Below are 14,072 nucleotides of genomic sequence, written 5' to 3' on the forward strand. Positions count from 1 at the left end.
CCCTGACCTCATGTTACTGAGGGATCGGATGTAAAATGTTTTTTTTCTCTGCTTTCACACCTTGTTTTCTTCAAGAATGAGCCACAGCCTGCCTGGCTCATAAGAGAGCCCTGGTGAGGTAAAGCCAAGGTGAGAGCAGGATCTGGAAGCATGGGATGGCAGACGTCTACAGCTCAGAATGGCCACAGCCACTGAGAGCCACAGACAGCACTGGTACAAATGTGCATTGCTACAGGAATAGCGGGAACAGGCTTTATTTAATAATTTGTACAACAAACACAATAGTAATTCAATACTTCCATTTATTAATTGCCAAATAGTAATCCACTGCAATAAGGAACAAAAATCAACACAAAAATAAATTGTGATGTGTGTGTGTGTGTGTGTGTGTGTGTAACTTAAAATGGCAAGAGCGAGAACAGAAAATAAACCTCTAAATGAGTAGGTTATATACAGTCAGTATTATTGTGTTACTTTGCTGGATAGATTAATTTGGTGCTATCCAATCTTAGCAACAGCCTATGTCTTGCTATGAATAACTGGAAGAAAAAACCAAAGCAGAAAAAAAACATAAATAAGATGCAGAATTAATGATATCTCCTATTGAAAGAGACAGTGGTGCAGTCAGTGGTCAGTGTCATATCTGAAACTCTTTCATAGTGGATATTTTGTGCTAAAACTCTTTATATGAACACACACAGAATTCCATCATTTAAATAAAAGTGGAATAAAATCCCAACCTCTGACAACTGCCTTTCTTTTTCTCCCTTCGCTCAATGCGTTTAAATTATTTTTCTATACAAGGTAAGTACATTGTCTGTACAAAGTTAAATATACATATTTACAGTCAAACTTCTGAGACACTGAGTCTTCTCCTCCGCAGACTGAGACGGAAGACAAGCCTACTTGATTTCAAACCCAGGAGCATGGCTAGTTTATCAAAACATATTGCAAGTCGTGCTAACAGTTAGTTGTAGTTACTCTTAATAAATCTGTATAAAAGCATCAGCATAAAAATAGGCATTTTATATTATTAAATACGGCTTATGACAAAATAGCAATCTAACCTTTTGCTATTTGTATGGTAACTGTAGGAAGCAGAGTCTGATAGAACCGGTTTTGTTTATACTTCTTAATAACAAAGTGTCTATCAAAAGAGTATTCGTAGTGGATTTACAGGCAAGCCACGTTTTTTTCCTCAAAGAAATACAAATCTCTATGACTGGTAACAACCGCTGTAAACACGGCTTTCCAAACTGAGCAGACTTTTTTGTTGGACTAAGGGCCAGTCAAAATGCAGGTGTTTATTGGATCTACCATCTACACTGCAAGAACAACAGAAAAAGGCACCTTCAAAGGCATGTTTCTCAGACTTATCAGAACCTCTGACATTTAATGCTAGAGAAGCAAAGCCTTCTTCCCAAAGAGCATGCTTCAACTCTTTTTGGGCCAAAAAGGGGGAGCAGAGAAAGCAAACAGCCGTAGGACTCATAAACAGGATTTGCTCTCATGGATGTTCTGTTTATTGGTTTTATTCTTTGTGCAGATAAATGTCAAAGCCAGGTTGTTTTCTCTTTAAAAAAACATTACTCCGTTCGTTTTGCTGCACACAGTACACTCACACACACACACACACACACACCCTGCACAAAAGAAAAAAACCTTGCAGAAGTGGGTAATGTGTTAGGAAAGGGTTTGGGCTTTTTGCGTGTCTGCAGAACACTTTGGCTGACACCTCTGGATTAAACTTCCAGTCCCAAACTCCTTCTCAACAGAGTTCTGCAGTTTAACCACACTGGCTGTCCTCTGCCCATACGGGGTCTTAAGGTGCATGGCATGAAGGAAGGGAGTTCTATGGGAGTGGAAGGCAGAGCACAGCAAGCCTTCAGCAAGGCAGGAAGCCTGGCCTCCCTGACCTCACCAGTGAACGGAGAAGCTGCAAGGTCACGTACTTTCTGAAAGTACTGTCATATCTTAACACACAAACAAAACCTATACCTTTTGCTTCCCTGAAGCCTTCTCAGAAGTAAAGTACTCCATACGAATTAAGGTTATCACCAGAACTCTTGTTGGGGAGGGGAGAGGAATACACAAAGGCAGCACTGTAAACTAGAAACTGTCTCTCCTTCAGCAAACAAATCATACCCTGAATTAGTAGAAGCAGGGCTACACATTCAATTCAATACTGTACCACATAACCACATCCTCCTAACACTTTTCATCTCTTGTCTATTACATTCATAAATTGTCTCTCTCTTCATTGTTTAAAAACACCATCAGAAAAACAGCTCCATCTCTGTCACTGTGGGATTACTGTTACTTTACAGGTACAGAAGCTTCACATAGTTGCCCGGGAAGGTGCCGAATTGCCTTGTTCTCCTGGATGTACCTATAGCAAAATAAAAGACAAGGAAGCCAGAGTGAGATGGAGCCATCCAAGGAAGGCTTAGTGGTTTAAAAGGTCAAGATGGCAGCCCCTGCTGCTTGCATTCATTGTTTTATAAAAATATATAAGAGTCCTGGTCAGAGAGCCTTTTGGTATAGAAGAGATCAGAACTAGTCTGCTAATAACCATCTTTGGTCTTTGGTTCTAACAATGAAGAAGGTGGTGGTGATAGCTCCTGGTCATGTATGCTAGGAGCCAAACTTTGATCTATTCAAATGATCTCAGCTTCCTTAAGAACTGAGGACAAGCCTAGATTTGCACTGTTGAGATGGAGAGCGCTGTACAGACTTACGTTACTTGAAGCTGCAAGACTTCATTTAGTTTAGACTACCATGTTTAGTTGAGGCTGGATTTCTAGAGACTGCAACTCCAATACAAGCGCTCCTTCTGCCCCCTACTTGCCACCTTCTGTAACTTGTCATGACTCCTTTGAAAAGGCACAGAAACCCACTTTTCCTTGATTCTCTCTGCTGCTCTGCAAACTGTGTGAGCAAGGAGGATCAGGAGGAAGAAGGGAATATGGAAATTAAAAGAAAAAAAAAATTGAAAACCTGGACATATAGAAAGAAAAACAAAGTTCCACTTCCCTGCACCCTAATTTTAATGTTCTCAGTAAGAGAAGATGAGAAATCATCAAAAAAGTTAAGTTGATTTTTTTCCATTCTGTTTCAATCCTGCAAATGAAAGCAGCTTCTAGATGCTCTGCAAAAATACTCATCTGCATCTCAAAGGCTCCTGCTGCCTGGCAAACATCACACTTACCCACAAACCAGCCATCATCACATTTCTCCATAACATCAACAATATCACCATCCCTCAGTTCCAGCTCATCATCGTTCTGAGGAGTGTAGCTGTATAGAGCTTGGTAGCTAACTCTAGAATAGAAAAATACCACACGTTAGTCACTGGATTTTGTTCAATACAATCTGGACCTGTATTCTCCATTTAAAAGGTGAAAGCCACTCACATTAGATTGGCTGTTACCACAAAGCTATAGCAGGAATCAGTGTCACACCTGCACTGCATAGGATGCGCAGAGCACTTTTGTTTCCCTTGTAGACCATAGACTATAATGACTGCAGCCTTCCTAACATGCTACACCTAGAGACCAGACACCCTACAAATACAAGCCAAAACCTGAATACACTCATTACTTATCTAAATGAGACTTTAGTTCCCTTGTCAGGCACACAGGCAGGGCCATGAACTGCTAAATGGCAGAGTGAGGGTCTTGAGAAAAATATACTGCCTTGTTTACTGCACTAAGGTTGGATAAATCCTGGTTAAGGAGGCACAAAGTTTAAGACTGAATCCTGCTCTGAGGTAATTATTGCTCCAGAGGCACTATGTAATTATCTGAAAGGAATCTTATGAAGTGGAAGAAATCTCTGGGCAAGTCCAGATCCCCTGGCTGTGGGGAGTGAAAATAGAGCGGATGCAAGAGTTTCCATTCTGCATAAAGATAGGGAAAAGCAAAGGCTCCTTTTAGGAGCCAACTGTCACTGAAACCCAGTACAGTGCAGGCTCCTATTCTCAAAACCAACAGTGAAATGCCCTAGCAAGGTTAATGGCAGCTCCAGGTTTAAACTCAACACAGAGCTTTGAAGATCTTAGCCTGGCTCTCTCATATCATTCAGCCACTAATTCTTTCCTGGACCTGGCACAAAGTGACCAACCTTGGGACTTCTCACTATGCCATGAGAAGCTAAGAACAGGGGTGAACATGCTGACCCATGGCATATGAGCCAGATTAGTGCATGTTAATTCACCTCCAGCTTCAGATACAAAGACACTGAAACAGTCTCCGTAAACAGCATAACTGAAATGCCCAAAGGAGACCCAGTCTTGGAGCATAAGGCCAGTGCTCCACATGCTATACAGACACAAAGGTCCCACTTAGATAGACTTCTCACTATTATGAGGCTATTTTTGTTCTGCAAAGAAAAGCACTAAGCAGTTGCTCTTCCATAATCTGAATTTAACACCTGAGATGCTGAAGCTTTCACACATCCCCATCCTCACCGTTAAGTATAAGTCAAGGCCCCTGGAAGAGAGGGGAGCCAAAAGGACTTACATGTCTCGTGGTGTTTGACTTCTGTCAGGGCTGGCTCCTTGCTGCTGTGCTTGAGGTTGCTGAGAAATGATGAGAGATGGTTTATGGTCATTAGAGGTCACCTTGTTGCGAGAGTCAAGAGGCTGAGAAATAGTACTGCAGTAATGCACAGACTTTTCTGCAATGTTTATGATCTCATTGCAAACAGCTTCCTGCGTGGTAGGCAGCATTGACATCCAAAAACACCCAAAGAACAGTCAACAAGGGGGGAGGGAAGGGAAAATATAGACAGGAAGAGATGGGACATTCCAGATGCAGTACATAAGTCCAGTAAAAAAAAAAAACAGTTGTAGATCCAGGTAAACATCCAGGTAGTGGAGTGCAGAAGGGATCCAGGTGTAAGCATGGAAAAACAGGTGAGATATAGAAGAATTTGGCATTTAGTTTGAAGATTTGTAACAAATACATAGACATATATTTTAAAAAGCAGCAGCATAAGAGGTTGCAATTAGATCTGCAGTGGTACTATTACAAATGCAATGAAGTCAGTTCAAGAATGCAAGGTGGGCTGCTCCATTCATGCATTTGGCTTCATTTAGCTTATACCCAGGGACTGGCAGCACAATTAGCCCAACTTCTCATTGATTATGGCAGTTTTTCTAAGTACTATATTCCCTTCTATTGCAAACAAAACAATGTATTAATAGGTAAATAAGTACCTATTTCACAGCTAAAAATGGTGCTGGTATTTTATAATCTATTGAGATGTCCCTGTCTTGGTGAAGAAAGGCTAGGACTACACATCTGATTGAAACAGTAGCCTTACCACATAGCTCTTTTCAGACTCTGTGAGATCTGGTCCAGCTCTCAATGAATGGAGGGAAGGCTGTGTGATCACCAAGCAGATGATAAGGAAGACATTTTAGCAGATGTGATACTGGTCAGAATTTAAAAAAATAAATGGTGTGCAGACAACAAAAGAAAATGAACAACTCTTCCCCTCCCCATCCCAATACCACTCTTTTTGGACAACAAGATCTTTCATTTAAACAAGACATTAGGGCTACAGTAATGCAATTACACTGCAGCGCACAGAATATTGCAAAGAGGACAGCAAAACAGAAGCTTAGAGCACAGAGCCAAAGGATGAGCTAGAAGATCATGGACAGGGCTACAACCAGAACTGATACATAGCGTCACATTGCATTCCTGTGGTTGGGAGGCGGGGGGGAGCGGGACGGACAAGGACAGAAATACATACTTGAGGGCACATAACCCACTGAGAAGAATCTGCTGCTGTTTTTAGCTAAGTCCTCGGTGACTCTGACACAGGGAAGAACAGTAATTTGCTTGCTTCTTAAAAAAAGACCAGCTCAGGTCCTCAGGAGGCACGATGCAGTGTAGCCCCATCAAAATCACTCTAGTTTGTACCCCACAAGGATCTGAGCTGCAACATTAATTCCCAAAACAAAGCAGAGTTTCAGGTCAGAGGAGGCTGACTGAAAGCCTAGCTCCAAACACCATCCAAGAAGCTTCTGGACTCCTTTTCTCCCCAGTCAATCCTCTTCACAGGAACTCCCATATCCCAGGTCACAGATATCCAGAACTTGGTTTTTTTAAGCACGTTTCTGCATTTTCAAACACAAGAAGAATGCTGTGTGCACGCTCTAGCAAATGAGATGCCTGAATGAGTGCAGTTCTGGTAATTCAAGCAGTACTAATTAGAACAGGTAAGATACAGAGCAATACCATCCTCTCTGATAATCCAATACAATATTCATCCCAAACTCCACATGACTCTATTTTTATGCTTTCCCATACTCTTCATTTATTTCATCAGTGCCATTCATTCTGCTCAAAGACGTGGCTGCACCACTGGCTTAGGAAAAGGCTTGTGAGCTCACAGCATCCTGAGGCAGCACAGAAGCTGAGGAGAAAGACGACTGACACCTTCAGCCCAAGCATGCACAAGGAGTCTGGAGAAGCATAGGGTGATGAGTGGTATTTCCCATTCTCAAAGCTCCTATGAACCACCTCTTGGATCTCTAGGACTGTGTTCATCACTGTACTAAAGATAATTGACTCTCTTCTCAAAGACTGTGATTCACTCTACGCGAATCCAATGCCACAACTCCTTCTCCTTCGTAAGTCTTGCTGTCTTGGGCTGGAATCTGGGTTCGGTGCCTTAAAACACAACGCTCTACAACCATGTGCATAGTGTGAAAAATAAAATAAGAGAGAAAATAAAATGTAATTTGGATAGGCTAAATGGGGAGGAATTTGCCTTCAAAGCATTTACTGTGAAGCCTGAAATCACAGCAGAATATACAGAAGTCATTCCTGTCTGCCAATCATCAGTTCTGAAGGGCTAATAGCATAATTAGAAGTTTAAAATTAGTATTTTACAGAGCAACAGGATATAGTGCATCAAATCTGATAAAATCAGAGTTAACCCAGGCAGTGAAGTATCTGGAAAAAACAATTTCCATCATGAGGTGAAAGGTAGCTGTAAGAACGACTTCTTTTTAATTCAAGAAAGTGCTTCTTTGTTCCTCACTAATAAATTGACTGCTGCAATTGCTCCATGAGCTTAAGACCATGCGGTCCATTTCTCACTGATTATTTGCGACCTCTCAGACGAGCTTTTCTCTAAAAAGCATTAACAATTCTGAATTAAATTACTTATTTGAGAGCTAAAGAAATTAGCACTACCTCGGAATGCTCCACAATCCATCAGGGCCCTCAGCTCCCACCCTCTGGGTCACACTTTGCTAATACTTAAGTGTTTCTGCCTCCGTCCTACACAAACGTGGTATAGCCAGTTCCAAAGCACAGCTGGCCACTGTTTCCACCTTGTACAGAGTTTGAGGATGGATCTAAAGAGCATCACAGGTTTGTAGAAATACCAGAAAGATGTTCTATGTAAAGAGCCTAGAAAGGTCCTGAGATAGGTTTTGTACTCTTAGGAAGAAAGATCCTGGGACGACTCAGCAGCAGTTCCCCTGTTCCTAGCAGAGTCATCAGCGTGTCCAACCACAGCAGCACTTGTTTGTATGTCTTCTTCCAATATGTTTCTGGTGTGAGTCAAAAGGACTACATGAGCAAAGAGAAAGCTAAGCAGAACAGACTGACATGACACACAGAAAGAGGCAGAGACACAGGCATCCCTTCAGAGATGGGCATGCAGTAGGGCTGCTCCTGCACATGGATGGAGAGCCATGAGCAGAGAAGACTGCCAGTCCTCCAGAGTGAAGGAAAACTGCTGCATATATCAGATCCCAGCTCTGGGAGTGAGGGAAAAGCTGGCCCAAGAGCTCTCACAAAGGGCACTGAAAAGCTTGCTGTGCACTGCAGCCAGCTGTAAAGGCTGGCAGAAACAATGGAGAGACTCCTTGGCCACTGGATTGGGAGCTAAAGGCTCACACATGTGCTAGCACCACTGAAAATTCATTTGACATTTAATATCAAGTTTCACTGGAATACTGAAAAAACATCTGTTAATTACACTTGCCATATTTTTCACATGCTATGGGCTTGCTCTTTTATCTTTTTTTCTGATCAGTTTGAACTGTGAAACTAAGAAAAGGGAATAATTTTATAATATTTAGAAGAGCCTGTGCTCTTTACATTACTGCTTAGTGGAACAGGCAAGAACACAGCCTTTAACCCAGCTCTGCATCTAAGCGGTCTTAAAACGACAAGAAACCTGGGTTTGAATTTCATTACCTGAGAGATTATCTTTTACGAGCAAAATATGACATTTAAAACAGTACAATACCTCAAACCTCAGGGACAGACAGCATTGAAAACGAAGCCAAATGCAACGGCTCGCTTGCACGTCTACTAAATGCTCTTCTCATTTAATTAAATTAAATGGCAAGAAGATAGATTTTGAAAACGCCCCCGGGTCTGCTGAAGCAATTGGCTTCAATGCTGAAGCAATGGGTCATGCAGGTAATGGGAAGTCATTATATGTGTATATATGTATATACAACACCACTACTGCTCCCCAATAACTGCAGGCCCAGAGCTGGAAAGGAGGTCAAGGCCGGCAGCTGTCAAACACAGCGTTAACTTGACACTGACAATGGGCTGATTGTCAACGCACACAACGTATAAAATGTGCCTTGACTTTAACTCCAAAGAAGTGCTACAGTGTCCCATTGCGACCAGGTGCAGCACCCGAAATAGAAGCGCATGAGAGACAGCATGGGACATGAGGAGAGTAAAAGGAACAAAAATTTCAGAGTTAAAGCCAGATCTCAGTCTCACAAAAGTAAGAACACTGGCATCTACTTCCCACACTCACTCAGCATGAATACGGTTCACTGATGAAGCCAAGACTGCTACCCCCAAAACCATCACTAGAACTCTGCCTGGCTTTTGCTAACTGTGAACTTTCTGCTTCACACACTGCCATCGTGTGGGGCTGCAGGGAAGGACTGACAGCCTCCAGCAGCGAGCGCTGCTCCCTCCTGAGCCGGCAATGCTGCACAGACACAACTCTGTCCCTCTCTAAAGATGACTGCAGGTGTCACAGAATCACAGAGTCATTACAGTTGGAAAAGACCGCTAGAATCACCTTGTCCAAACGACAACCCATCCCCACCATGCCCACTAACCATGTGCCTCAGTGCTGCATCCACTCTTTGCTTGAACACTGATTCCAGCACCTCCCTGGGCAGCCTGTTCCAATGTGCCACTCTTTCTGAGAACTTTTTCCAAATATCCAAACTGAGCCACCTGGGAAGGCTGAGACAGGTCCCCAACATTGTGGACATCAACCTGAGTTGTCCTATCGCAGTTCTGAGACACTCTGGCCCTGAATCCCAATCTCAGGAAATTAAACAATGCCTGAATGAAAGTACCACAGGTGATATTGTTCCTGCTAACAAGGAAGGCACTGATATTGCCTTAGAATGAAATTAAGCTGTAGAAACACAACGTCAGAAATAATCAGCAGCTGAAGTACTAAAAGTTCTGAGCTAATCCTTCAGAGGAACAGAAAATCAGATCTCCAGCTGGTACAAACTGGCAGAAGCTCACTGACCTGCAGTTAGGTGGATTTGCACCAGAAGATTTTGTCCATACCTGCCCTTCTGCACAGCCTGGAAACTGTTTAAACTGCACAACCTGGAAACTGTTTAAATTGCTTGCCTTTTTCTTTTTTTTTTAAATAAAAATGCTTAATTAAATGACAGGAGAAATATCGTGTGTAGAATCGTTGAATGGATAGACAAGCATATGATAAAACAATGGCATGGCATGGAAACAACTGAAAGCAATGGAAGAGTAATCAGCAAAGATGATTACCTGTGGCTTATTGACTCTACGTGTAAGTCTGGGAGGTGGCTGTGTTGTGACAGTAGAGGAAGAGAGGGCAGAGGAAGAGAGAGGAGCAGGTGAAGAGAAAGCTTTTGAGTCTGCAGTCTTTTGAAGAAAAGAAAAGTTCATCAGCTTGACATACACACTCTTATCACAGTCATTGGTAGTGATAAGAACACCTGCTATGCTGTAAGATTTGATGCACACACAGCAAACATAACTCCATGCAAGGGCAGATGCAATTTCCTAGTTGGTTTGTTAGACCTTACCACTTCATTCTGCTTAAAACATGCAGGTTATGCCCGTAGAAAGCACTGCTAAAAATTTTTGCAGTCGGTAAACAGCATAGTCTTAATACAGCTTTCAATATGCTTCTGGTTATGATTCGAGCAGAAATCAAACAAGTTGTTTGAAATCAAACAAGATTTCCCAGTGTGAAATGTGTCATCGTAGAAATTACAGTCCCTCACTATTTAACACTGGCTAGATGGGATACGTCATGGAGGCAATCACATTCCATCAAGAAGCTGTTTGTAACACTATGATTTTGAGCTCCCCAAATTCCCACTCCTGTACAAGTTAGCACGGAAGTGTTGTAATGTAGTTTGGATGGCTGTAGCCCATAATGGACACTAAGACAAGCGAGAGCTTCAAAGTAAGGCAGATCTCCATAAACCAAGACTGAGGACAGAAAATGTTGCAGAAGCTACTAGAAGGTTCCCTTATCTTCCTTCCTGTAACATATGCCTACATATACCTAAATACTCTTGGGAGTATTACACATGGAACCTTTTCATGCAATTTTCAAAATGCAAATTTAATAAATTCCACTCAAAGCACAGATAGCAAGCAAGCCTCCCTGACTTAGCCATGCACATCCCAGACTGGGAATCACTAATCCACAGTCTCCAGGATCATCCATTCTGTATTTCCTCAACAAGGCATAGCTTTTGTGGTTCCAGAAGCCAGGCTGACTATTATAAGATATTTCAGTGCTTGGCTTTAAGGGAAAGGAATAAATCCCACCACCAAAGATGGTCCATTGCACACTGGAAAATCTTTAAATAGCAAATAATTTCTTGTATTCTAGATGGTGAAGTACATGAGCAAGAGGCCTGTATGACCCTTTTATCTGACTCTTTTATCTAGTAATAGCTGTTGTCTGGCATGGTCACCTTGTTAGATATGGCCAATTGAGTCAGTTCTGTGCTACACTACTCCTGAGCACTCTTCTGAAGGTTTCTTATCTACTGCCCAGGGAACGCCACTGGTGAACCTTGGAAGAAGGTCTTAGGATCATTAAAAGGACAAGTGGCAGCCACTGGCTCTGCCTGAATGGCAGAGTAGCACAAACCTCAACACACCGGTAAAGTCAGGCATTCAGAGTAGTGCACACACATGCAGGAGAAGTACCTTCTTTTCCCCGCCTTGAAACTTTCCCAGATCACCTCTCCTCGTGCCTCTTTTCTCTGCTTTACCTCCCTGCACAATAGCCATTAGCTCCTGACACAACTGGTTGTCCTCAGAGGAACTCACAGGTCTCCTTTCTGGGCTTGCACGCATGTCTAGCTGGGATGGTTTCAGACAGCGCTCCACAGAGATGTTGGGAGCAGCATGGGAACCCTGCTCAGGGTTGCTGCTGCCCTCTCTAGTCTTCTGGAGCCAGGCCTGGCTGCCAGGGGTGCCGTGCTGCTCTGTGAGGATGCTCTCAGGGCTCCCGCCTGCCCAGCGAGGGCAGGGAGAAGAGGAGCCACCAACCTTCTCTTTGCTTTGCGGAGCAGCCTGGTAGTAACTGCGAGCGGAGGGCTGAGGCCCAGATGAGTAAAAGGGCAAGGGGGATTTAATGGACCTTGGAGTTGAGGAGCCAGAGAGATGAGAATGGGGGAGGCTGAACGAGGGGGAAGGGCTGGCTACAGTAGGAGGTGAGAGAGAGTCAGTGTGGGAGAGGGAGGCTTCAGGCAGAGAAGGCAATGGAGCAGTTAAGGCAGGAGTGGTGCTAGGAGACACTCCCACAGTCAGAGCAATCCACTCGGATGTGACTGCCTGCACCTCTGGAGACAAGGCACGGCGTGAGAAAGGCAAAGGCGGAGGAGTTGGTGTATGGAGCAGCTCAGAGCTGGGAGACTTGAAGGAGACAAAAGCAGAAGAGAAAAAGAAAGAAATGAACAAAAATAAGAAAGGAAAATTAAAAAAACTATTGAACAAAAGCAAAAGAAAGTGAGCAAGCATGGAGAGGAGCAGATCTACAACCAAGCACATGCCTAAGTTCTCCATGGACAAGTGTATCCTGGAGACAGCTGGAGAATCTGCTGTCCACAGCTGCTCCAACCATGGAGTCCTGTCCATATCTGTATTGGTAATACCTTTCTCCAGCCTTTGCCAGGATTCCAGATGTCTTGTGGAAAACCTTATACTTCTTACTGTTAATCCTAAGTACCTTAAGGAGTAGCTAAAATCACCATCCATGATGGCAGCATACAGCATCTGACTGGCCTGGCAGTAACACAGGGGATTTTGGCAGCTCACATCATGGAATCAGTCAGAATTCATAGCTGCAATGAATTTTGAGTTTATCCAACTTTACATTGAATAACACCTACCCCTCAAGAAATTTGCATGGCTGAAGCTGTGGAGGAGAAACAAATTAAAAGCAAACAAACAAAACAACCAAACAAAAAAAACCAAACAACCAAACAAAAAAAACAGCTATGGCTATTTGGTCTTTGGCTGATTAAAGTCCTGTGTTTATAAAGGCAGAACACAGGTCCAAAGTCTGCCCTTGGCTGTTGCCATCAGTGAGACCAGCTACGTGTACAGAACTGATCACTGTTCCTCAGTCCTCTGCCATGTCAGACAAAAAAAGTAAGGAAGAGAACTGCTCTACTCCAAGGGAATCAAAAGGATAGTTAAGGAAACCAAAAGAGGTTGGATATAATCCCTTCCATCAAAGAGAGAAGCTTGCAGAGAGCTAGTGGCAGACAGGCCACAGCTACACAGTGACAGCCAAGCTCAAACAGAAAAACATGGCTGTAGACCACTTCAACAGCAAACCCCAAACAAGCAGCAAGCCTCTCCTCTTTACACAGTGGCTAATAACAAAAGCACTCCTTAAGGGAAGATCCAGATAGACACCATGCAAAAGCCATGGCATCCTGTACTGTATATCCTCTCCTCCTGATCTCAATTCTCCACTTTAATTTCTTGCAGTCTTGACCTCAGAATGGCCTTCCATGGTCCTGTGACACATCAGAACCTCATGGCCCCACTCCAGACACATATGCTGACATTTGAGCATGAGTATTTGCAGAATGAGAGCAAAACATACAGATTTAGAGACACTGCCTCCCCAATACATATTCCACAGCAAACGTTCTGGGACTCTTAGATTCCCCATGCATTTATCTGTTGCCATTTTCATTTCTGGTTTGAACTGTAGTAGAGTTTGCAGTTAACCCAGTATTCGTGAAAAATCCCAGGTTAGCTTGCTCTCTAAACTTGAGTTCACTTAGTACCAGTCACAAATAATACAGAACACTCTTGTGACTCTGTCTCCTAAAACCTTGGTCCTGACCTGGAACATTTTGGAGTAAGGGTTCAGCTTGATTCAAGCTGTTTGCAATGAACCATAGTGACTGGACCATAACAGTCCATGATGCCCTGGAGGTCTGTAAACACCCCAGAGGAGAAGCTGGATCACCTATATACTCATTCCATTTCTGGCAGTGAAATCATAGCCATTTCACCCTGGCCTGAATTAAAACTACGGATAAGTGAGGAAAAGCTCAATCTCTAAATCCCTAACTGACCCATTAATTAACCTTTCTGGTAAATGAAACATCACCTTTTCTTGCAGGGAGCACTTAGGCTTTACTGCAGAAAATACTAGTGTTAGCTAGAGCTTTTTCCAGCTACTATTTCTAGCATAGTAATGGCAACATGCCCCTGTTCTGCAAGGTGCGTTTACTGGCTGCGTCTAGTCCAAATACCTGTGGTGAAGCTGTCACGCTGCGGTTAGGGGAGAGTGACACAGGTGGGTCTGGATATTCAATGGCATTCTTGACCACTGGCCGTTTGAGCACTTCCACATAAGTTACAGGGAAGATGCCTTGGCGACTCGTGCCAGAGATTCTTCCTTCATACCAGTTCTCATCCACTCGTCGAATCAACGTGATCCTTTCACCCTGTTGAAAGAGCGGCAATGAAGTCAAAACAGATTACATTTTTAATCTTGCTGCAATCGACTTAAAA

General features: G+C 43.2%; 2 protein-coding genes across 29 annotated transcripts in view; both read right to left on the reverse strand.

Moving 5' to 3' along the window:
• Positions 1 to 284: 284 nt before the first annotated feature.
• Positions 285 to 14,072, reverse strand: part of SORBS1 (sorbin and SH3 domain containing 1) — a 162,418-nt gene continuing 148,630 nt past the window's right edge. For 19 of the 28 annotated variants that reach the window (XM_042817966.1, XM_042817967.1, XM_042817961.1 and 16 more), the window contains 5 exons: positions 13,811 to 14,005; positions 5,326 to 5,385; positions 4,521 to 4,579; positions 3,209 to 3,321; positions 285 to 2,389 (listed from right to left, as the gene is read on the reverse strand). In XM_042817966.1, the coding sequence (XP_042673900.1) occupies positions 2,322 to 2,389; positions 3,209 to 3,321; positions 4,521 to 4,579; positions 5,326 to 5,385; positions 13,811 to 14,005 (495 nt within the window). In that variant the 3' untranslated portion in view covers positions 285 to 2,321. The remainder of the gene's footprint in view (positions 2,390 to 3,208; positions 3,322 to 4,520; positions 4,580 to 5,325; positions 5,386 to 13,810; positions 14,006 to 14,072) is intronic. The other 9 variants (XM_042817972.1, XM_042817962.1, XM_042817984.1 and 6 more) reach the window with 1 other exon arrangement.
• Positions 5,392 to 13,802, reverse strand: LOC122159919 (sorbin and SH3 domain-containing protein 1-like). Its single transcript, XM_042817989.1, has one exon. It carries the CDS (start codon positions 12,306 to 12,308, stop codon positions 11,205 to 11,207), a length of 1,104 nt encoding a protein of 367 aa, XP_042673923.1. The 5' UTR covers positions 12,309 to 13,802; the 3' UTR covers positions 5,392 to 11,204.

This window comes from Centrocercus urophasianus, unplaced genomic scaffold (assembly GCF_019232065.1).
Source record: "Centrocercus urophasianus isolate 14NV4802_14NV808 unplaced genomic scaffold, USGS_Curo_1.0 seq_17, whole genome shotgun sequence".
NCBI lineage: Eukaryota > Metazoa > Chordata > Aves > Galliformes > Phasianidae > Centrocercus > Centrocercus urophasianus.